The sequence below is a fragment of the Sinocyclocheilus rhinocerous genome, unplaced genomic scaffold (genome assembly GCF_001515625.1).
Source record: "Sinocyclocheilus rhinocerous isolate Xijiao unplaced genomic scaffold, SAMN03320098_v1.1 scaffold98, whole genome shotgun sequence".
Classification (NCBI taxonomy): Eukaryota; Metazoa; Chordata; class Actinopteri; order Cypriniformes; family Cyprinidae; genus Sinocyclocheilus; species Sinocyclocheilus rhinocerous.
In genome coordinates this window covers 176,467-201,823 of record NW_015666167.1, presented here as the reverse complement: position 1 = coordinate 201,823, position 25,357 = coordinate 176,467, and the positions used below count along the sequence as shown (strand labels likewise).

At 38.5% G+C, this 25,357-nt stretch overlaps 3 protein-coding genes across 5 annotated transcripts in view; 2 read left to right on the top strand and 1 right to left on the bottom strand.

Annotated features, from left to right (window-relative positions):
• The window catches only part of dipk1ab (divergent protein kinase domain 1Ab), a 31,285-nt gene extending 24,949 nt beyond the window's left edge, over positions 1-6,336 (top strand). Inside the window, exon 5 of the mRNA XM_016543032.1 lies at positions 5,170-6,336. Coding sequence (XP_016398518.1) covers positions 5,170-5,982 — 813 coding nt within the window. The 3' untranslated portion in view covers positions 5,983-6,336. The remainder of the gene's footprint in view (positions 1-5,169) is intronic.
• A 985-nt stretch (positions 6,337-7,321) lies between these two features.
• rpl5b (ribosomal protein L5b) lies at positions 7,322-14,476 on the bottom strand. Its single transcript, XM_016543031.1, has 9 exons — positions 14,378-14,476; positions 13,860-13,929; positions 13,658-13,773; positions 13,335-13,469; positions 11,536-11,738; positions 11,154-11,252; positions 9,594-9,672; positions 8,053-8,141; positions 7,322-7,480 (listed from the first exon to the last, which is right to left on the bottom strand). The coding sequence occupies exons 1-9, from the start codon at positions 14,378-14,380 to the stop codon at positions 7,384-7,386; spliced, it is 891 nt and encodes a 296-aa protein (XP_016398517.1). The 5' UTR covers positions 14,381-14,476; the 3' UTR covers positions 7,322-7,383.
• A 1,353-nt stretch (positions 14,477-15,829) lies between these two features.
• Positions 15,830-25,357, top strand: part of evi5b (ecotropic viral integration site 5b) — a 49,150-nt gene continuing 39,622 nt past the window's right edge. For 2 of the 3 annotated variants that reach the window (XM_016543035.1, XM_016543033.1), the window contains exon 1: positions 15,830-15,900. In XM_016543035.1, the coding sequence (XP_016398521.1) occupies positions 15,898-15,900 (3 nt within the window). In that variant the 5' untranslated portion in view covers positions 15,830-15,897. Of the gene's footprint in view, positions 15,901-16,596; positions 16,835-25,357 lie in introns of those variants that run through there. The other variant, XM_016543034.1, reaches the window with a different exon arrangement.

Below are 25,357 nucleotides of genomic sequence, written 5' to 3'. Positions count from 1 at the left end.
CTGGGTTTGTCCATATTTTACCCAGCGCTGGGTTGTATTTAACCCAGCATTTTTTAGAGTGCATGTTTTTACAATGCACTTATATTTTAAAGTTGCTGTATGTAGGATTGACACCGAGTGGTTGAACTAGGTATTGCAGTCCAAATTCTAAATATTGGAGAGGGTTTTTTTCACCCGGCCCCTCCTCCTCAGACTTGACGCACATGCAGGTTGCCAGATTGACGACACCAACAGGAACGAACACGCATGACGATGAATGAAATGAAATAGGCTGTTTTCCGAAAACTGACAACCCGGGGTGACGAAATACAATTGGGTAAACTGGCAGTGGGCGGGTTGATTGTTCCACACTTAAAACTACCCATACCACCAAACCTGTTTCTAACCTTACTTGTATCCCACCTTAATAGCAGCAAAAATGTTTTGAGTTGCACTTTATTTTACAGTACGTGTACTTACTTGTACTTACAGTGTACTTACAGTATACTTACCTAAGAAAGTACTGGTAATATAAGGTAACTACATGGGGTAGGGTTAGGTTTAGGGGTAGGTTCAGGGTTAGTACCTAGTTATTACCTAGTTATTGTAATTATTATAATAAGTACATAGTATGTACATGAGTAACAGGACTGTAAAATAAAGTGCTACCACGTTTTGCAATACAATATTAACACAATAAGTACATTGTACTTATTTTTGATATAAGTACAAGGCCTCCTAATATAAAGTGGGACCGCAAACACTTTTGGCAATGTTGACCTCATTCACACTCAAGCACAGAATAAATAATTAATTAATTCATTGAAAAAAAAAAGTTAAATGTACAGATCACCAGGAGAACATCTGAACTTGGGATTAAACCTAAAAACTCATACAGTATATTCATATCTATACCATCATGTGACCCCACTCTACTTAATGATTTTACTGTGCAGGTTAGGCCTATCATACAAACAATGGTTAAACACTAGCTACATTAATACAGAGATGCATGGCTACAATCGTTGTGATTAATAATTTAGCATTTCTTCTCAATTTTGCAAGTAGTATAGCTGTTTGCACTGAGCCAAGCAAAGTTCAGCAAACTGTTCCTCTGAGGTTTGGTTTGCAGTGAGAAACAATGTGTGTTTTCCAGTTCCAACCAAATAAGAGTCATATATTATCACCATATTTTACATCACCTCATGGCCTTCATTACTCGGCTTCAGTGTGGGCATTGCACTTTCATACTTATCGGATTTAAAATCCATGGTACTCCAATCATATTATTATCGTACTATTTTTCAGTTCTGTTAGTGGAGACATTGTTTTTTCATCTGTCATGTTACCACATGACACACTGCCGTCTTCTTCCTTACTTGTTTGTTTTTGCTCCTGTTGCCCTGGGTGAATGTGTTTCCATGACGATCAACTTAAACAAACTGTATACAGGTGGTAAAGTGCTCAGCAAACAACTGCTATACACAAAGTGCCTCCTAAAACACAAAACAATAGACACCTGATCTACAGTGTTTCTCATGGAGCTACTGCAGGCTATCAGGTTCAGCTACGAGGCCATTCCTCCTCCTCATGCCGGAGGAGAAGTTCTGTCAGCTCAGATTTTGCAGACGAGGAAATGTCAGACTACTGAGGGCCACAATGGTGCTGAAATTAGCTGGCTGTATGCTACCCCGCTCACTCAAACGTTTGCTTGTAGTTTCAGGTGAGCTTCGACTCCAGCACCTCATTTGAAATCTCTTTCTAAGTCCCGACAGTATATCTCTCTCAAAATTTGCAATTATTTTGAAGATGAAGCTGTAACATGCATTAGACTGCTTTGCTTCTCATGTCCCAAGGAAGTTCTGCCCACAGGAAAAAAGAAAATTGACTGTAAAAGACTCAAGCACTCAAGCAAAATGGTCAGGATTTGGGGAAAAAATATTCTTTTGCATCATAAGTTTGTGATCAATTCTGACCTCGGTTGTTTTTAGAAATCAGAAGAAAATGATATTTCATAAAGTGCCCTCAGTGGTTGAAGTGAGGGGGCTATTTATAGTGGATCACACATCCTGTGTGGCTGTCAAGATGATAGTTTCCCATTGTTCTGAGCTTTAAAAGGTCACACATAAATAAAAGATGATAGGATTTTCCTGGGTTTAGTACCTCATAGGTTAAATAAATGAAATAAATGATATTGTTCAGTTATGCAAGTAATCAATGCATACATTTTAGCATTGCGCTAAAGTGTATAAAACCAGAAAGCTATGATTAATAAATGTTTTTCTTACAGAAACTGCACTGAACATGTGGAACTTAAACCTAGATTTTTGAAACGTCTTTTCTCTGAGCTATGTTGCTTTCATCTGGTTTTTAGCAGTCCTGCCCCTTATTGCCACCATTGCAGAAGAACCTCCAGCAAACTGTATCGGCTCATAATCAGCACACATCAGCGTCTTCAAAACTGCCTACTAAAATAAAACCTTCACTGCATAGTCTATATCAGTCAAAGTGTTCAGCATCTGTTATAAATAGTTTAATAATGAAAAATGATTCCTATATGAATATCAACAAAACCCCTTTTTATGTTTTTCAGTTAATATTTGGAGATATTTTGTTAAAGGAAAGCATTTTTTGCATGGTTACATTGTCTCTTTGTTTGTGCACAGGCCCGGTTCTCCTACCTACACATGAAGTACCTGTTTTTTTCCTGGTTGGCTGTTTTCGTGGGAAGCTGGGTGGTGTACGTGGAATACTCTTCATACACAGAGCTGTGCCGTGGACATGAGTGCAAGAACTCTATTGTGAGTTTTAAGTTCTTAGCTAGATGTTAAGTATTTGTTGAACAAAATAGCACAAAATGTTGATGCTGATTCGATGCTGTGTAAATATATTTGATTTTTAAAGAGGAAAAAATGTACTTGGTGCATCTCTACAGCTGTTGGATGCTTTTTGCAAACATTATTTACTAAAGGGAGCCATCTAGAGGAGAGTGATTACATAAGAGACACTGACTAAAGAAATGGATCAGGCAATCTTTGGGGAGTACTGTGTCATGGAATAAAATGAATAATGCAGAGTAGACTCTGACGTATGTGTTTCTTCATGTCTTCCAGTGCGATAAATTCCAGAAGGGGGTGATCGATGGTTCAGCCTGCAACAGCTTGTGCGAGAAGGACACTCTTTATTTGGGAAAGTGTCTCTCTGCCAAACCCAGCAATCAGGTCAGACACAACAGTTTGCAGTTGCTCCTTAATATAACACTGTAATACTTGTTTGAAAATGTCTACAATGTCTACTGAACCATGCTTTTGCTTATCTGGGTCTGCACATACATTTATTTGCATGCAGAGTAAGGATAGTAAGGATGAATAAAATTCATCCGCTCTCTCTTTCTTGCTACTTTCTTTGTTTAGGTATATTCTGGCAGTTGGGGGGATATGGAAGGAATCATAAAGTGCCAGATGGAGGAGGACCCTCATTACGATTTGGGTATACAACTGGAGCCCCGAAAAGAATCGGCCTCCTTTAACAGGCCAACCAAAGGGACATCAATGGAGAAGTTCAAAGAGATGGTCTTCAGCCATCTAAAGGTCTCAAATCCCAAGCCATCTAAGCCATCTAAAGGTCTCAAATCCCATGCTGTACTGAAATACAATATTGCTTTAACGTTATAAAACAGCGCTAACAGCGCTTTTAACATTTACATTTACATTTAGTCATTTTGCAGACGCTTTTATCCAAAGCGACTTACAATTGGGGAATACATAAAGCGATTCTACTTAAAGAGGCAAACAGACACAGGAAGTGCTAGAGATGAGTTTTCAGCTGTCGCTTGAAAATTGTCAGGGATTCAGCATTCCGGATAGGTGTGGGAAGATTATTCCACCAGCCAGGAATGGTGAACGAGAATGTTCTGGAAAGTGATTTTGAGCCTCTCTGTGATGGTACCATGAGGCGTCGCTCCCTCGTAGATCTCAGACTTCTGGAGGGGATGTCAATTCGTAATAGTGAGCTTAAGTAGGCGGGTGCTGAGCCTGTGGCTGTTCTATATGCAAGCATCAATGTCTTGAACTTGATGCGAGCCGCAACCGGTAGCCAATGCAAGGAGATAAAGAGAAGTGTAACAATGCTGTAGAGTTGGAGTGGCAAGGAAGACAAGAAGCTCAGTCTTTGACAGGTTGAGCTGTAGGTGATGTTCTTTCATCCATTGCCGAGATGTCCACCAGGCAGCCTGAGATCCGTGCAGCTACCGTTGGATCATCTGGTTGAAATGAGAGATAGAGCTGTGTGTCATCAGCATAGCAATGGGAGGAGAAGCCAAGTATGATGGGACCCAGTGATGTAGTGTATATGGAGAAGAGGAGGGGTCCAAGAACTGATCCCTGAGGAACGCCAGTGACCAGTTAATGTGCTTTGGATACCTCCCCTCCCCAGGCCGATGATTGTAAAGCGCTTTGGGTGTACAGCAATACACATCATTCATTCATTCATTCATTCATGAGAGGGCGGACAGGAGGATCTTATGATTGACAGTGTCAAAAGCAGCAGATAGATCCAGCAGAATAAGAACTGAGTGTGCTCAGCCCAGCTCCTGGCAGGTTTTGTTATAACTTTGCAATTTTAATGATCTATTAGGCTGCAGGAATGTTTAAACATATTCTGTGGCATATTGCAAATCTTTGGGGCCGTGATGATCATGCAAATGCATTCTATTAAATATAATTATTAAATCATCTGCTTTTCCAATGCTGAAATATTTTCTGTTTGCGGTGGGCTACAGGGTCTTAGCATTGGAGATTTACATTTTTGTCTAGTAAATATTTGATTGTGACATTAATATTATAAATAATAATAATATAAAATAAAATAGAACATTAGTAGTATTAAATAAATATTTGAAATTTGAATAAAGTAATTTTAATTTTAAAATTAAAAAAATGTTAAAACCTCTGCACTAGTGTATGTATGTGAGCTGACGACCTAAGGTCTGAAGCTGTTAAAAATTATGTTTACACTTTTAACCCCCTTTAACCCTTTTTAAATGGTGAATTTATGTAAAACATGCATTACTTATTCTCCATGAACTAGGCATGAAGAGAGTTATTTTCATAGCCTGGAAGACCTTTTATATACAGAGACATCTCTTCAACTATTATTAACTCATTACAATGGCACTTTTCCCCCTTGCAGGCAAAAGTGGGAGACCAAGCCAACTTAGCAGATTTGGTAACCCTTGTGCTTGGAGTTGCAGACAGCAACAAGGATGGCCAGATCTCCCTGTCAGAAGCACATTCAGCTTGGGCTTTACTGCAGCTGAATGAATTCCTGCTGTCCATCGTGCTGCAGGAGCGAGAGCACACTCCCAGACTGCTGGGCTTCTGTGGGGACTTGTATGTGATGGAGAAGGTGCCTTACGTACCACTCTATGGCGTCAGCCTTCCATGGATGGTAGAGCTGTGGATTCCAGCCAGCCTGCGACGGAGCATCGACCAGTGGGCCGCCCCATCCTGGCCTCGCAAGGCTAAGATAGCCATCGGTCTGTTTGAGCTCGTTGAGGACCTCTTCCACGGCACATTTGGAAGTTTCCTCATGTGCGACGTAAGTGCCGCGGGGTTTGGTTATACAGAGCGCCACGATATAAAGGTAGTAGATGCAAGGCGTATTGTTCCCGAAGCTGCTTTTCAGGAAGTGATGCGTGAAAGGAGGTGCGAAGAGGACAGTGACTGTATGTACGGCCGGGACTGCCTCACTTCCTGTGATCTCACTAAGCACCGCTGCACTACGGAGGTCACACAGCCTAATCTGGCGAAAGTATGTAGCACACTGAAGGACTATCTTCTGTATGGTGCACCATCAGACATTAAAGACGAACTGGAGAAACAGTTGTATGCCTGCATTGCTCTCAAAGGCGCCAGCGAACAGATGGAAATGGAACATTCCTTGATTCTCAACAACCTCAAAACTCTGCTTTGGAAGAAGATATCTCACACGAAGGACTCATAATGATATATAGAACTAAGTTATTGTTCGTATACAGAACACAAGAGATATGAACAAGAGACTGGTATTGGACCATCCATGATATGCCTAATATTACGTATTTTTATTTTTGGCCTGCATTTGCAGAGTACTGTCAATATAGCCTTTGTGGCACCTTGTTTTGTTACATTACCTAATCTTGACTCAGTCCCAAATTATAAAAGCTTAGGCTGCAGAGAGATACTGCCTCTGCTAATGCATGTCCTCCACTGCCAAATTTTAAATCTTCCTGCGGATTCTTGTTCAGGAAACTGAGACAATCAGGCTGTATCTAGTCCAGAGGTTTTCAAACTGAGACACAGAGGACCCCTATTTGACAGAATACATTTTTTTTACAAAATGTATTTTTAGGGCAGTCTAAAGACAACATAAATGTAGAAATAAGTTAAACAATTTTTAAATTTGATTTTTAATTCATTTTTTATGATTTCTAAAGATTGGTGAGAAATGATAAAATTATTTTATTGTACTCACAGTCCAGGTTTTAAATCTGACTTTTAGTTTAAAGGTGTATACATATATTATTACTATTCGGTAGAGAAAAAGAAATGGTCTGAACCTAATACAAAGTAAATACTGTAAATATAATCTTTTAATAATTAGCTTTGGCTTTAGTACAGTGATACATTTTCTTTATACATGAAAATACACATGCCATTTTGACAGGGATAATTTAGGAATCACTTGGCATCAGAAATTTTGAAAACCTCTGCTCTAGTCTGCAGATGATATACAATCCAGATTTCAGAACACTTCAATCTTTTCTGTTGAACTACAAAGGATCTGAAAATTATTTGCATGAATTATAATTTTCAGACTGAACACTGTTACTCAATACAATAGGTTAGAACAATTATGCTGCCAATTTTGTCAGTCAAACTACCACAAACAAGTCATTTTAATGATTCATGTTCTAAAGAGACACGTGCATAAAAGTTTAAATGCTACTTTTTCAGTTAATGTCATGCAAGTGCTTAGTTTTTACATTTAATCTTTGTTTTGAATGCATTGGTATATACACTTATACCCTTAAGTTAGGACTCAGGGCCCTTTACAACATTTAAAAGTATATTTTGAACTTCAAGTCTGACTGTTTTTGGTTTATTCACTCATTCAAAGTGTTGATTGAAGTATTGTGGACAGAAAGAAAAGATTATGCCATTGTTTAATTCTGTAAATTCTAATGGTTTACCTAAAGTCACACAGATGCTACGACAAAGAAATATGCATAAATCATCCTAAACATTTCCAAATCATGCACAGCCTCCCAACTCAATGTGACAAGCAATCACAGACACAAGAGTCTTTTTTGATATTTATTAGAACAAATGAATTTTGCACAAATGAGAAAAGCAAGATCGAGCTCTAGTCCTCCTCTGCAGCTTGAGCCCGAAGGAAGCTGGCCTTCTTCTGGGCAACACGGTCTTTTCTCTGAGCCAGTGTGAGCTTGGCACGGTTCCATCTAGAAAGAGAACCACTCAATTTCAGCAAACAAGTAGCAAGAAATTTCTCCCAGGACTTTTAACTATAGCATTTCCTTTCAATGAAACAATCATTTAGTATGTGAGACTACCCATGTTTTCCCTGAAAAAACAAGCATTAGTCAAGTTTATTGATTTATTTAGTCTCAAGCATAATTCATTGTTTTCTGCAGTCTAGCTGACATAGATGTATGCCTGTTCTAAAAAAAAAAAAAAAAAAAAAAAAAAAAACTCCACAGTAGACAAGTTTAAAACAAAACCTCCTCTAATGGGTCTTCTGACACTAAATGCCCAACAATTAACCAAAGCTGCTCTAAGACCCGTCTTGAAAAAAGTTTGCATCAACTGTACAAATGAAAGACCAACTACAATTTGCAAGGTGTCATCATCAAGCAGCAGAATAGTTATTGTGGACATCAAATGTCAGTTCTAAATGGTTGAAATGTCAAAATAACTTAAAGGAGCAAAAACAACATGCCTCTGAGTATGTAATACAATCACGATCACCACCAGAGAGTACAAGACATGGAGAAACCAAAGGACAGATAGATACCTCTTCTTCTTGACTTCCCGCTTGGGCTTCTTTTCGTGCACTGGGTTCTCCCGCATGGCTGCGTGTGCCTTTTTGTACATTTCCTCCATCTGAGGAAGAGATTAATAACATTACTAGTTGTAACCGTTATATAGCAGCCAGCTTTATTGTAATAGACAATGTTATTGAAATATTTAACTGCCAAGTATTTTGAAACTGAAACTCATGAATATTTGCAATTCTTAAGAGATACTCCACCCAAAAAGTGTGGTCTGCGAGAGGAAAAACACCAATATTTTAAACTATAAGCCATTGATTTCAGTCAACTGTCATATGAGTTTATGCTTTATGTAAACATCAACACGTTGTTGATGAATGATGCAAGCACATTGTGAAACATGCATGAGAAGTGACATCCTGCATCACTACTTGCGTGAGCTTTAGAATGCGTTTGCCACATGTACAAAAGCAGGCCGGAACTAGAGCTGCACGATAAATCGCGATTAGGCAAAAGCTGCGATTGTCATGCGCATCTCGTCAGTGAAGTACGGTTCAGTGATCAGTAATAAATCTCCAACCGAAGGCCAGAGGACGCTCTCGCACGGAAACTCCAAATACGCCCCGCAGAAGAAATCCAGGAAATCCCTATAGCAGTTGCTGAATAAACAGAAGATTCAAATGCTTTCATTGATTCAGCGTGACTAAGAACTCTGATAAATCATATATCATTATAGTCCTGTGTTTATTAAAGTAAAACAAGTACTTCAAGTATATAATAATGCAATGCTAATTGACACAGCCTTTATCACCGCTTAGAAAACTATGAAATATGTTGCACGCCTTATTCTGCGTAAGTCAAATCATCTCACAGAAGGATTTATTTCAAACACTTTATGTTATGAAGTGAGTTTGGAGTAAAAACATGTTATTAAATGTGGTATTTTCAAGTGCTTTCAGATGGAGCAACATTTACTACACAGAGCCATAGTTCACGGAGAAGCTACACAAACAGCTTTCATTATCGCGAACGATTTAATAATCGCACAATTATATCGTCTGTGATTTTTTTGCGTAGCTTGTCAGTGAACTAAACTGTGTAGCAAATGCTGCTCCATCTGAAATCTGAAAACAAGTGATGGAGATTTACTACCGATTACAGAACTGGCTTTACTGACAAGATGCGCACGACAAACGCATTCGATTAATCGTGCAGCCCTAGTCGGAAGAGATGGTTTATAATTCAAGCAAGCTCAAAGTAATAGCATTTTCCTTACACCAATCATTTCACTTCATACTGATGGTAAAACCATCATTACGGTCCTGTTCGTTTGGTTTTTGAAGATTCCACAGTGAGGGTTCCATCTATTTGCATTACATGGAGATGATTTATTTTTCTAAAAATCTTTGTGTTCAACAGAAGAAAGCCATACACATCTAGGATGGCATGAGAGTGAGTAAATGAGAATTTTCGTTTTTAGGTTGAGTATCTCTAAGATTCAACAGATCTTTCAACAATTTAAGTATCAAACATCTATTAAAGGGAAAAAAAGCCCAGCACATACGGAATCAGGGGTAACGCCGTTCTTGATGAAGCGAGAGAACTGTTTCTTGTAGGCTTCCTCATCCTCCTCCATCAAGTATCTCATGTATTCAGAGACATTCAGGCCCAGGATGTGCTTGCGGTGAACCTCTGCATTGAACTCCTTGCTCTCAGTGTCATAGCCAGGGAAACGCTTGGTGCTAAGACAAAGATTAAAAACTCATATGCTGGATATACTAGATTCCAATTACACTGGGCATTAATGAACAGAGCTCATGCACATTTTGGTGCTTCCTATGTAAACAAATCTCAAAATCAGTCCCGTCTTGAAAATCACATCAACTGAGCAACAAACAAGCTGCTCAGTTTCAAATGGTGTCATCATCAAGAAGACAGAATATGAAATGGGAAAACCAAGAACAAACTGCTCACACCCAATTTTTCAAGACTATTCAGAAATAAACAGTAAGAGGGAAGATCAACCTGTGAGGAATGGAGAGACCTCCATCCACCGCTCCCTTCAGGGCACCGAACACCTTGTTGCCAGTGGTGGTTCTGGCCAGGCCTGCATCCAGGTAGCAGGTGAAAGCTCCTGGCTGCCCATCAATGCTCTCCACATTAAACTCATCCCCAGTGATCTCCACCTGGCCCTCGTACACCTTGTCAAGGCCAAATTTGTTCAGCAGCTGGAAGAGAGCACATAGTGGACCAGTTATAACCAGTCGTTTGTCTTTGTATCAATTATCCTGGATTAATTCAAGCCTTAAACTGCTAAGGGATCCGTTTACTCCTGGTATTAACAGTTACGGATGATTGGATTGTAAGAGGACAGCACTCAATATAAGTGTAAATGAGCTGCAAAACATTTTGTGATCACTCAAGCTACATTTGGAGGTAGTTAAAACCACGCGACCAAATTCTATTTGTATATCAAAGCTAATGTGTCCCGAACAGCTCTGCACAACAGCAAAGGACTATCTACTTATCTAACACACAATCATGGTGCCGGTGCAAAGGTTTTAAACTTTGCCTGACATAAATAAAAAAAATGTAAAATAATTTTTTTAAAAGCCAACACGAATACTTGCAAAAGAACTCACTCTTCAGCATGTATGACAACATGCAGTGAGAAAGATCACATGATGCAAACACATCTAAAGTTCAGGTTGTACCGCACAGAGCATCTCGGTTGAAACTCCATTATTTGTAAAATAGTTAGGAAGTCAGCCCATTGAAGATATGCATATCACAAGCGGTCACCGGAAGACCATTCCAGTTGTAAAAGGCTAAATGTACCCATTTACAAACACAGATTCTCACATCAAGTAACATTCCTTATTGCGTGTGGTGCTGCTGACATAGAACACGCATGCGCTGTGCCTTGTTTACAAGCAGAGGAATGCACATGTATGTGTCGTGGTACTCTCATGAATGGCGGCGGACAGTGACGCGGAGGAGAAGAGTTGTTGAATAAAGTCTTTTTTTTTTTTTTTGTGCACAAAAAGAACTCGCAGCTTCGTAAAATTACGGCTTAACCACTGTCACATGGACTATTTTACCGATGTCCTCCTCCATCAAGTATCTCATGTATTCAGAGACATTCAGGCCCAGGATGTGCTTGCGGTGAACCTCTGCATTGAACTCCTTGCTCTCAGTGTCATAGCCAGGGAAACGCTTGGTGCTAAGACAAAGATTAAAAACTCATATGCTGGATATACTAGATTCCAATTACACTGGGCATTAATGAACAGAGCTCATGCACATTTTGGTGCTTCCTATGTAAACAAATCTCAAAATCAGTCCCGTCTTGAAAATCACATCAACTGAGCAACAAACAAGCTGCTCAGTTTCAAATGGTGTCATCATCAAGAAGACAGAATATGAAATGGGAAAACCAAGAACAAACTGCTCACACCCAATTTTTCAAGACTATTCAGAAATAAACAGTAAGAGGGAAGATCAACCTGTGAGGAATGGAGAGACCTCCATCCACCGCTCCCTTCAGGGCACCGAACACCTTGTTGCCAGTGGTGGTTCTGGCCAGGCCTGCATCCAGATAGCAGGTGAAAGCTCCTGGCTGCCCATCAATGCTCTCCACATTAAACTCATCCCCAGTGATCTCCACCTGGCCCTCGTACACCTTGTCAAGGCCAAATTTGTTCAGCAGCTGGAAGAGAGCACATAGTGGACCAGTTATAACCAGTCGTTTGTCTTTGTATCAATTATCCTGGATTAATTCAAGCCTTAAACTGCTAAGGGATCCGTTTACTCCTGGTATTAACAGTTACGGATGATTGGATTGTAAGAGGACAGCACTCAATATAAGTGTAAATGAGCTGCAAAACATTTTGTGATCACTCAAGCTACATTTGGAGGTAGTTAAAACCACGCGACCAAATTCTATTTGTATATCAAAGCTAATGTGTCCCGAACAGCTCTGCACAACAGCAAAGGACTATCTACTTATCTAACACACAATCATGGTGCCGGTGCAAAGGTTTTAAACTTTGCCTGACATAAATAAAAAAAATGTAAAATAATTTTTTTAAAAGCCAACACGAATACTTGCAAAAGAACTCACTCTTCAGCATGTATGACAACATGCAGTGAGAAAGATCACATGATGCAAACACATCTAAAGTTCAGGTTGTACCGCACAGAGCATCTCGGTTGAAACTCCATTATTTGTAAAATAGTTAGGAAGTCAGCCCATTGAAGATATGCATATCACAAGCGGTCACCGGAAGACCATTCCAGTTGTAAAAGGCTAAATGTACCCATTTACAAACACAGATTCTCACATCAAGTAACATTCCTTATTGCGTGTGGTGCTGCTGACATAGAACACGCATGCGCTGTGCCTTGTTTACAAGCAGAGGAATGCACATGTATGTGTCGTGGTACTCTCATGAATGGCGGCGGACAGTGACGCGGAGGAGAAGAGTTGTTGAATAAAGTCTTTTTTTTTTTTTTTGTGCACAAAAAGAACTCGCAGCTTCGTAAAATTACGGCTTAACCACTGTCACATGGACTATTTTACCGATGTCCTTACTACGTTTCTGGGCCTGGGAACATTTCAGTTGCATTGCTGTCTATGCAGGGTCAGAAAGCTCTCGGATTATCAAAAATATCTTAATTTGTGTTCTGAAGAGGAACCAAGGTCTTACAGGTTTGGAATGACATGAGGGGGAGTAACGACAATTTACATTTTTGGGTAAACTATTTCTTTAAATTCAACATTTTATTGCTACATAAGAGTTGGCAGCTCACATTTAGTCTGCAAAAACAATGTGGAAAGCAATACGTTTCATTTCCAAATTGTTTCTTTATGTCTTGCCTTTTCATGGATAAAATCAGATTAAGATATAGTAGATTTAAAGAAAGTCATTACTAAATCTGGACTGCCTTTAATCTTGTGACAAACCTCTTAAAGTATGACTATTTAATTCCATTAAAAAACTTGAGAATGTGAGCTCTGGTATGACACGCAATACTTTGTGCAGAGGATGCACACAAGACTTTTGCTGTTTCAATTATGATTAATGCAATGCAATTTATCTTACAAATTCAATCTCCCGCATGTGAAATGTCTCAGTAAAGTCATATTTCTTTATTTCTGTCAACATGACAAATGTCTAGAGGTTAATTTCTTTAATGCAACCACTCTTCAAGTTCCTGAAGCACTATAACTGCAAGGTAAAGTTTCATAAAGTCATTTCAGGGGTAAAACTGTCAAATAATAAGTGGCGGAAGTGAGACTCACCCTGCGGGCCAGCAGCAGCCCAGTGCAGTAGGCTGCTGCATAATTTGTCAAACCCACACTGATGCCGTACTTGGGCAGCTCATGGGAGTAGGCCGCACACACAATCATGTCACCCTCGATCTTGGCGTAGGCAATCTGAAAATCAAAAACACCTTTGACTGTCAACAAATCAAAATCTTCAGAGATATTCAACTCACAAAGACAAGCGCGAGTCACCTGTTATGAGGCACAATAATGAGAATATGCATGTCATATTTTAGGACGTCCTGCTGCATGAGCACTCTATAACTGGTCATGTGACATATGAACATCTTTGCATTCACCTGGCAGATGATGTCCCTGTTGGAGAATCGGACAATCATCCTATACTTGGGTGTGTTGTACTTGTTCTTGTCTTGGATAACCAGGCGCTTTCGGGCAAAGTAATCAGTTTTTCCCTCTAGGAAGCAATAAGACAAAACAATGAAAACCAAGCCTGTCTGCGTGACTTTATAGAACTGTTAGTGTTAAAACTTCTGGTTTCACCTCTCCTTCTCCTGAACTTCACCTGGTACCTCTTGAAGTAGGCCTTGTTCTTCACTACTTTAACGAATCCCTAAAAGACAACATTTCAAAAAGTCATTCACTTCAGAGATTCAACCTGCAGGCGCAAATCAAATGCACATTTTTGCTACAATGAAAACGGACGTGTTATAACTGTAAAGGGTTGAAAGGCCTCCATAAAGTGTTGAAGACGTAGCATGCTAGCATTAAATGTAAAAACTCGATCAGGTGTTTAATACTATATTGTGCTTTTTTGAGAGCGTGTCATGTTCCGAAAACCATCATTAATGTTGCAAATTCACTACAGTGTGCATTGTCTCTGAAACTCATGTGGGAAGGGCTTGAAATCAGCCATAACGCCACGTTTGTACTCTTGTCTATCGGAGAAAATCTTAAGTCATCCTTTTATTATCTGCCATCATTCTATAACGTAAAGGCACCAAACAGATCATTAATCTTTAGGGAACCTTAAAATAGAAGTATTGCGGCGCTGTACTGACCATTTTGTAGACTTTTTAGTCTCCGAAGCCGGAGCCTGAAGTCAAACTATGGGGTTTTGACTCCGCTGCACGGGAAAAAGAAAGAATGATGTGCGCATGCTCGGTAAATACCGTCAACACTGCGTGGAGGAAAGTACAGCGACACCTGCTCTTTTGGATGTTTAACGGCGAATATGAGCGAAAATATGTTTGGATGTGCATGAGCACTGATTATCAAAAAAAAAAAAAACATCTGTACAGCTCATATCGCTTTGTTTCAAGAAAGACTGGCGTTATGTTTAGCTTTATAGCTTTATATATGTTTTTATACTTTATAGCCTGTTATCTATGCTGTGCTGTAGCCCATTTTTGCTAGGCTAATTTTCAAATGTCTATTATAAAGAAAGAGTCAAATAAACATAAATCATTTAAATTCAACATAAACCAATTCAATCCATTACTGTTTTTTCTTCTTATAAAGATCTATCGTTGAGATGGAAGATGTTTAGATTCAGTGTCATTTTGTAATATAGCCTATTTATTTGTTTGTTTGTTTATTTTATTTGTCTTGATGCTTATTTTGTAACATTTTAATTATTGTTAATTCGTTTTTTTTTAAATTGTACTTTTACTTTTTCTTTGTCTAATTCTTTGCCAAGTTATTTGAATATTTGTTTGTATTTTATTTAGAATGCTATGTCTGCATAATTCGAGGTGTGATTATTATTACATTATCCATAGCCTATTATTAATGGCTGTTTGTACTCTAAATGATATGTTCCTAAATTTGTTTGTACTTTACATGTGTTTTAATGTTGATAAATCAAAATATTTCTGTAATAATTAGTTAATAATTAACATTTATTTACGACTGTGTGAACATTGGACAGCAATCAAGCTGTTTTATCAAGTTTGTTTGTCCTTAATTTTGTAATTATGGAAACGTGTGGATAATTTAATTGTATTATTATTTATTTAAAATCATTTAGAATTATTACAAATACTATTTAAATATAATTCCCCCAGCTGTTATTTTTTACCACAGGATGCTACACAATTTCAGATGTGGTGGAAGTGACATTATGATGGAACTACATAAACAATGGTCGTTACCCATGAGATCTTGAGCAATTCTTTTTAAAATAATCTAAACAGAGTAAAAATAAACAGTGCTCTCCTTAATATGTTTACTTTTTTTTTAGAAATGCTGAAAAAATATGTTTGACAGCTTAACTTTAATAGACACACCTTCAAAAGAGAACACATTAACCTCATTACATGGAGAAAGTAATTCTCTTTTTTGTGTGTTTTAAAATAGGTTCCACGTAAAGCAATTCTAATAGGCTGGATTGCTGCGTCAGTGATGCATTGTTGGAGAGAGAAAGGTGTGTCCTACATCAGAAAGAAATGAGATTAACGTGAGCAAAACCAGAAAAGTTAGTTACTGTGCGACTTCTTCTGCAATCAAGTGTACCCAAACGGTCTATGTATTCACTAACTTTAAAGAGAAATCTACATTTTGCAGATGACCTAGCCATCTAATGGTGAGTTTATTCAATTATCAGGCCTATTCTTTTCACAAGAGCCTTTTTAAGAGAATATGATACAGCAAGGACAATCTCAATGCAGCAAGTAAATAAAAACAGTGGAGGAATATGATTATAGTGATGAAATACACTGGGGGATTATTCAAAAAACATTACAATTGTCAAATATTGACTTGAAGTTGAAATTATTGCTTTAGATACAAAGAAATGAGGTAGAACTGCTTTGAAATTACTTAGCCTATCTGTTGTTAGTATCCAAGTATTCTAGTAGGCCTATTCAAGTTTTTGGTGCTATCTTGCTTATGGACATGTATAGTGAAGAGCAAATAGATAGGCTAATTGTTATGTCAATGATTCTGAAATAACTACATTTAGTTTATTGTGCTTTCCCATATTGACTGGTTGCCCTCTGTTTAATTATAGCTGTAGCTACATTTAGTAACCGAAGATGCACAGCGAGCAAAACAAGGTGGACCCTGATTTTTTTAAATTAGTTTTATTATATTATACGTTTTAAATGTATTGTTTTATATTCATTTTGTCGGCAAATAGGCAAGAGCATGTGTGTTTACCATAGACGGTAAAAAGGTGTTTACATGTACTGTTTACAGCAGAGGGTAGTAGAGAACCGATAAGCTATGCAGGCAGCGCATTTGTGCGCATGCGCAGTTCTGTCCAGCCCGTCTTCTTATGGCATGAGCGACTGCTTGAGGAGCTGCGGCGACTGCCTTGCTGTCTGCGCACACAGGCTTTGTACACTCAGCCTCTCTATGGACTGGACTGGACTGTTGAAATCCTGCCCCAGTGTGAAAACTGACCGCTGACGTCGGGCTTGAACCCTCAGTGTGCGCGTGTGTGCAAGGTTAAGCAACTTCGCTCCATGGAAAGTTAATATTTAGCTAAAACCCCTGGAATTGAAAAAGACTTCAAGGTAAACAGTTTGAGACCGTTTTAATCTAGTGTGTGTGTGTATGTGTGTCTGTGCCTGTTGCAGGAGAGAGGTGAATGCCGACCAGCGTCCGTTGTATGTTGTGGTTGTTTATATAGTTGTCCATTTAATTATTCAGGCTCAGTTAATCTAGCTGCTTGTCAGCTACTAAAACACCGTTTAAATACTAAAATATGGTTTAAGAGTTGTCAGTTTTGAGACTCTTAAAACAGTCCTAGTATTACAAGTTGAGGTCTAGACTCAGTTAGCCACCACTGCTAACTCCTTTAGCCAGAGTCTCAGACATCTCAGTAAGACACAGCTAACACTAGTTAGCACGTATGCGTAACATATTATAATATTTTTTTATAAAAGTTACATTTGCCATATGGTGTCAATTTATAATTTTTACATTAAGATTTACCCCAAATAATGCAAACATATTGTACGACTGATGTTATGAGCTGCCCAATGGGTTGTTTGCCATAAAAACCAGTGGATTAATTTTCTTATGTTTCCTGTTATTATTTTGAATAACAGGTCCATGTTTGTGGGCTTACAGGTGCATCTCAATAAATTAGAATGTCGTGGAAAAGTTCATTTATTTCAGTAATTCAACTCAAATTGTGAAACTCGTGTATTAAATAAATTCAGTGCACACAGACTGAAGTAGTTTAAGTCTTTGGTTCTTTTAATTGTGATGATTTTGGCTCACATTTAACAAAAACCCACCAACTCACTATCTCAACAAATTAGAATACTCCATAAGACCAATAAAAAAACATTTTTTACTGTACATGTACTCAATACTTAGTAGGGGCTCCTTTTGCTTTAATTACGGCCTCAATTCGGCGTGGCATGGAGGGGATCAGTTTGTGGCACTGCTGAGGTGGTATGGAAGCCCAGGTTTCTTTGACAGTGGCCTTCAGCTCATCTACATTTTTTGGTCTCTTGTTTCTCGGTCGGTGCCTAAAAAGTATCGAAGTCGATACCCAGCCCTAGTTGTCGTATTCCTCTTGTTAAGCCACTCCTGAACCACAGACAACGTCAGAGGCGTCTTACCTGGGCTAAGGAGAAGAAGAACTGGACTGTTGCCCAGTGGTCTAAAGTCCTCTTTTCAGATGAGAGCAAGTTTTGTATTTCATTTGGAAAGCAAGGTCCTAGAGTCTGGAGGAAGGGTGGAGAAGCTCATAGCCCAAGTTGCTTGAAGTCCAGTGTTCAGTTTCCACAGTCTGTGATGATTTGGGGTGTAGTGTCATCTGCTGGTGTTGGTCCATTGTGTTTTTTGAAAACCAACGTCACTTCACCCGTTTACCAAGAAATTTTGGAGCACTTCATGCTTCCTTCTGCTGACCAGCTTTTTGAAGATGCTGATTTCATTTTCCAGCAGGATTTGGCACCTGCCCACACTGCCAAAATCACCAAAAGTTGGTTAAATGACCATGGTTTTGGTGTGCTTGACTGGCCAGCAAACTCACCAGACCTGAACCCCATAGAGGATCTATGGGGTATTGTCAAGAGGAAAATGAGAAACAAGAGACCAAAAAATGCAGATGAGCTGAAGGCCACTGTCAAAGGAACCTGGGCTTCCATACCACCTCAGTAGTGCCACAAACTGATCACCTCCATGCCACGCCAAATTGAGGCAGTAATTAAAGCAAAAGGAGCCCCTACCAAGTATTGAGTGCATGTACAGTAAATTAACACACTTTCCAGAAGGCCAACAATTCACTAAAAATTTTTTTTTTATTGGTCTTATGAAGTATTCTAATTTGTTAGATGCACCTGTATATGACAGTCCCAGGTCATCAGAGGTTAATGCACGTGCGTGTGGTCACAACATTGTCACTGATCCCAGTGCCACGTTAAGATGTCTAGTCTAAGGTGGGGTGAGACTCGGCATGCATTGATCAGGGGAACAATGATCAAATGAACAAAATAGACAGACACTCCATAAAACAGTTCTAAAAGTTGTGAAAATTATGTGGAGGATACAGTGTGCGCCATTGTAAAAACTGTAAATCTATCCCTCACAGCCTTGTTTTTTATCCACAGTAAATTTTATATGATCTCTAACCTGAATAATGTTTATTAATTGTCACCATTAAAGGTACATTTTGTCTAAATATTAAATGTTACAATTTGTTAATGAAATGTAAACATAAGGGCCACGCAGAGTGGTGTGATTAGTTGGTCAATGGCTTTGGGAAAACGGCCAACTGCTTCAATATTTTTCTCCCTTCCATTTAGTGTAATATCCTTGGTGTTTACATTTTCAAGGGTGATGAGATTTCTAGTGCGGGAACTCCACACTAAAGAAAAGAAAAAGCACCTTTCTCCACTTTAGATGGAGAACCCTTTCATCAAGGTCTCTGGCCCCATCAAGGTTGCTAGAGTCATGAGTGAAACGTGAACCACTGGATCTCTAACTCTGGCTTTGCAGTGCCAGTGATTACAGCTGATCTCCTCTGATCGCTGCTGATCCCCTTTAGTCGTGAGCCCATCCTTCTTATTCTGTGCACACCGAACTGCATTGCTATGTGCTGTTGTAGCACTTTACTGGAACATGCAGCTTCAGGAAGTGGACTGTAGTATGACCTGAGGTATGTTTGCCAGTCATATGATTAGATTTCCTTGATTTGTCAGGCTGATAGTCTTACATATGACAACTAAATGCTTCTGACCGTCTTCTAGATCAGAACCTATCTGTGTTTTTGTGGGACTGCTAATGCTGGATGTTGACTGACTTGAAGGGGAAGGGTGTGATATTTGATGGCAGATGTCTTCGTGGTGGCTTGTGGGTGTAAACTTTGGCTGTGTCGCTTGAGATTATAACCAAAGTCTTGCGACCAAATTACTTGCCTTTACTTGCCTTCTGGAATGCTTCTTGTCTGGCAGAGCTTTGCTTTGCTTTGCTTTGATGTTATTTTTTCCCATAACCCTGAAGCATCGGATATTGGGATCGTTCATTGTTCTTATTCACACGGTCCAAATATGTTGTTGGATCCATCTTACTTCAAACAATTTGTCACATTGAATAGAGCAAGACCTAAACAGAGCATTCCTGCAGGGGATCTTCTTCTAAATGGCCTCCATGTGGCTTGGTCTAAACTTGTTCTTCTCTCCCTCTCTTTCTCTGTCCTTCCTTTCTCACACATGTGCCTCAGACAAACATCTTGCTTCCATTTGACCTGAGCAAATGGAACTTGTGTTTGCTTTGCAGACAGGCATTATTGGAGTTCCCTTTTTAAGAGTATCTTGCCTTTTCAGACTGCATGACTTGGAGAATTTCTGGCCTTAAATGATTGAGTAAGGCAGTAGTGCACAGACGTAAGCAAACCTGCACATTCTCTACCAGTAAAGTGCTGACTGGTGAAAGAGAGCGGAAAGATACAATGCAACAAAATAAATCTGCTTAGTATAAGGTTTGTGTAGGTCTATTGGTAATATTCCTGTCTGTCTCGCACAGCGAAATGCCATTGGTTGGTCTGACATTGACTCTGCTGTTATGTCATGTCTTATTATGTTGGCCTTTTCATCATTCAGTATTCAGATTGTTGCTGCTTTGTTATTGTCATCCCCTTTGACAAACAATGTGGAAAATTAGAACTGCAGCCTTGATTTACGCATGCTGTTGAAGATCACTAGATAAGACGTCACCTGCGAGACGGGCCTCCTGCTGCAGGCCCGTACAGAGGACGTCATTAAACTTAGTGTGGTTTGAAGACTTAAAGCATTCCATTACAATAAGTCCCTAAAGTGTGGTTATAAATCAGTGCTTTAGTGTTACATAATATGGGAGAAGACCATCTGGGCCATGTGAGAAGTCATCGACTGTACATGAAGTGTTGCTGTTTATGCCAAGTGCATTTTGAAGGAAGATTCTGGGTTAAATGGAACTTAATCATTCTCGTACAGAAAATGACAGCAAAGGAAGTCAAAAGCAGAAATGTGACTTGCATGAATTGTTCGGTAGAACTGTTTATTACTTCATTTGTGAAGTTGTCTAGTTTGTCTTTTTGAGGACATTGCTGGCTAACCAAACAACCAGTAAGTTTCACGCTTTCGGTCACATGCCCAGAGCTGCTTCTGTTACATACTGTTAATATGACTTGGTGGTACTCACAAACAGACTGAGACAGAGTGAATGCATTTTCATTCAGCCTCTCTATTGTTTTGTTTTTAAAAAGCATTGGTCTAAACGGACACATTGCATGCAAAAATTGGACCGGGGTTTGAAATATAGGGTTTGATGATATGGCCAAACAATTATCACAATAAAATTTTTCATACAAGTCAGTTTCAGTTATTATCATGATATTTGTCAAATCAGTCACACTTTATTTTAAGGTCCAATTCTAACTTAACTATGTCATTTGCCTCGATAAACTCCTATTTTGATGCTTATTAATAGTAGTAAGGTAGTTGTTAAGTTTAGGTATTGGGTAGGATTAGGGATGTAGAATGTGGTCATGCAGAATAAGTGCTTTATAAGTACTAATAAACAGCTAATATGTTAATAATAGGCATGCTAACAAGCAACTAGTAATTAGTGAGAATTGGTCTCTATGCTAAAGTGTTACCATAAAATCTTTATTTCTTTATTACTACTCTGTTGTCAGAACATGACAAACACTTGCCAAACATGAGAATAAAAACCTGTTTTGCTACAAGCTGTAATAGCTTGTTTTACATGACATATTTATTCAAAAATGCATAAAATAATGAAGACAACAGGTTAAGTAAAAATATAATGGATATGTAATATAGTGCATGTATTTAAGAAAATGCTCCTCTCTGGAGTTATTTTTTTTTCTATAGCTGGCTAACATTAATTATCATCAAAACCACACAACAAAATTTTAAACGCTGGGACTACCTTTATTTTCAAAGCACAAAGCTTGTTGCAGTTATTAGATGGCAGATTTAGGAATCACTGCACATTATTTTGTCATCAGAAATATTACCCATCCAGTTTTCACCCAGAATGCTTCATTAGAACTTGAATAAGTGTGAAATTGAATTAATGTGAATAAGTGTGAATCTGGAATTGGTTACTGTGAAAAACACTAAACCTCTTAGTGGGCTTCCAGTGTATTGTAACTTTAAACCGAGCATATTGATTGAATTTGCCTGTTGCAAAATGCCTAAACCTCTCCCTTGTCTTTAAGCAAAATTATATTCCTTGTAGTGAACAGGTGTTGAAAATGATAAATAGCTGTTTTCCAAAATAACCTCATGCCGTGTTTGTCAGTTGTTGTCTTAAAGCTCTCTTTATATTGATGTGTGTTGTTAGGGCAGCAGGTTTGCTCTCCTGTGGACTATTTGGACAGCTGAAGCAGAATCCATAACAAACAGTGGAGGCCACAGAGCTTTAGCTAGAGGAATGGCCGCCTCCTGCTCGCTTGGTTTAAAAAATTAACGGAATCAGACTCACAGCTTTCTCTTCGCACAGAGAGGTTGCTTGGACTTGCACTTGAACTGTGACGTTTTTCTATTGCTCTGCCCCAAAACTATTATTATTTATTCACCCTTATGTCATTGAATCAGAAGCAGAAAAGGACAATATTTGAAGAATCTGGAGAACCACCAAAAAAAAGAAGCAACTCACAAATCTTTCCTATATATTTAAATGACCTTCTATAAATTCTGTAAAACCTATGTGACACGTTGAGACATCAATCTGATTGAATGTGACCACAAATGCTTCACCAGAGGGAAGATTATCTGTGAATAACTAGACTACTTAGTGTTTTTTCTAACAAAGTTATTGTAAAACTTCAGATCACTTTGAATATAGTGCCAAAGTTATGTCAGCAACTTTTTTCTTTATTGGAGCTTGACGGATGTGGTTGTTTATGAACTGTTTTTGAATGGAAAAGAGCTGTGTTAAGATTATTCAAGATATCATGAGGGTAAATAAATAACGACAGAAGTGATCATGACGATGTTGTAGGTTACAAGGACAAGTTACAAAAAAAAACATTAGTGAATGTTGCAGTGAAGACCATAACAGTCATTTTTAACTTGGGTAAATCAAGTCAGTCTAGACAGCAGCATGTCTGACTTAAGTCTGTCTACTTTGCTCTGTTCATCATCACTTATCAGGCATCTCATTTTTTTTTTTATTATCGATACATTTTGCAATCAGAAGATTTTCTGTGGAGCTGTAGAGAATCACTCTGTGTATTGTGCTACATTAGCAGGGTCAGCACAGGGTCATAGCACCAAAAACGGTGGTCATCTGTAGCTGCTGTTTCCTGTTTTCCTGTGCAACACAGGATCTGCGCCAGCATGCATGTCTGCAGGTTTCTACACAGCTTGAAATAATGACAGACTCTGTTATTGTTATTTGCTTTCTGTCGTTAATGAACACTCTCTTCTCTGGCTCTCACTCTGCATTTGTACCTCTGGCCAGTTAATGGGTTGCTGGAAAACATTGTGTTGACTTCAGCATGTTCAAAAGTCCGTGTAGTCTGTTTTTTCCTTCTCCTGAACCTCCAGCAGTGTGGATAGAAAGTGCATGCACATCATTTTCTTGTTCTCCTTCCAGGATGAGCTGAGGTCTGACTGTCGGGCTTTTATTGACAGTATATCACTGTCAGGTGGAGGTCACTCACAACAGACAGTTGAGTCATGAATTAATGTGTCTTTGTCCAAGAAATATGCCCCTCTGTTTATCCAGTGCAGAGAAAAAAAGGATCACCGTAAAAGTTTTAATTATCTAATAGGGATGTCTGTTTTGTGAAATTTATTGTACATACTTGACAACACTTGACAAATCTACTGTTAAAATAGTATTTAAATATTTATTTTATTCACAAACTTAACATAAATTGTAAAAGTTTACAGACATTTCCTTTAACCATAAATTAATGTATAATTCAAAATATGGGTTAAACACCTGTGAAAAATAAATACTGAAAATTCCTTCATATTAACACTACTTTTGGCCCTATTTTTACAGGCTTTTCTTAGTGTAATAAATGTTATAACATTTCAACATAATTCTAACTTAAAGCTATGTATTTATGAAAATAAAAATTCAATGATAAATAAAAATATAAAAACGGCAAAAAAGTGATATTCTAGTTGATTTTTTAAAACTAGTTAGCTACTTATTCTGCACTAATTACTCACACACTTGCCAAATTCCTAGCATTAAAAAAGTGAATTATAGCATTATGTTCGCCCTCACTTTAAAAGGTGTTACTTGCAATTAATGTTTTATTTATCATCTAAAAGATTAAAGTAAGTTGTTTCCTTCTGCAGTATGTAGATTGTGCAAGACTGCACAGGTTTCAAGTTCTGTTTTTTTGCAACGTCTTTTCATGTCAGATGATTTCATGTCTGAAAACTAACATTTTCATGTCCGTGGAACACAGATATTGCATATGTGTCAGCCTTGCTTTTTATGTACCTGTTTGTGTTTATGTATTTAGTAGTTAATAGTTCCACTGTTCGAAATAGGAGACCTGGGAAATTTCATTAAACATAATTAAATCATTAAACATCTGATTTCGGTTTATGAAGCCAGGCAGATTGTATTTGCAAATGTGTGTGCAGCTCCTAATGCACAGAAACAGCTGTGTGAAAGCAGTACAGCTGTTGCCATAGTGAGTGACGCAGATCTCGGACAACTGGCCAGTTCTGTTTGGTACACAATGTGAGGATGAGGCATGTGGCTTATGAGATTTCAACTCAACTATTGCTTATGTATAGGTTGGTTCTTACCCAACTAAAATGTAATTCATATTAAAGGGGTCATATGATGTTGCTAAAAATAACATTATTTTGTGTATTTAGTGTAATGAAATGTGTTTATGCGGTTTAAGGTAAAAAAAACCGCATTATTTTCCACATACTGTACATTATTGTTTCTCCTCTATGCCCCGCCTTTCTGAAAGGCGTCGATTTTTACAAAGCTCATCGGTCTGAAAAGCAAGGTGTGCTGTGATTGGTCGGCTATCCAGTGCGTTGTGATTGGCTGAATACCTCAAGCGCCAGGATCAGGAAACAGTCCTCCATAAAATGCGCTGCACACATCTGAATATTTGGGTTGAACTGTTCTGGAACAGTGTTGTAAATACAACTTAACCACTGATTTCTAGTCGTGTCCTCTTTTGGAAGGCCAAACAATGTATTTTCGCTTTCGCAACGAAACAAACAGCATCTTCACAACATGGCGGCAACTGTGGCAGGAACAATAAAGTTATGCCTTCTTTCTTTGCGTGAACATTTGGGTGGCGTTATGCAAATCTTCCCACATAGTGAGGTAGATATGTGGGGGCGTGTTAGAACGAGCCGTTTTAGGTAGGCGTGGCTGACTCTGAACTTTTATAAAGAATATCTCTTTGGATTTGAGACTTTAGTCTTTACAACTTTACAGATCTTCTTTATGCACCAAGAGCTTGTAACACTCCAAAGAGAAAGGAAAAAATAAAATCGCATCATATGACCCCTTTAAAAAACCTTTGACTGAATGGTTCTTTGTGGAACCAAAAATGGTTCTTCTATGGCATCGCT

What these genes read in the sequence shown, in the direction of transcription:
- rpl5b (XM_016543031.1), bottom strand. An exon ending in GAAGTTCAGGAGAAGGAGAG is followed by an intron (nt 13,774 to 13,859) that starts GTGAAACCAGAA and finishes ATTGCTTCCTAG; the next exon opens with AGGGAAAAACTGATTACTTT. An exon ending in ACAGGGACATCATCTGCCAG is followed by an intron (nt 13,470 to 13,657) that starts GTGAATGCAAAG and finishes TTTGATTTTCAG; the next exon opens with ATTGCCTACGCCAAGATCGA.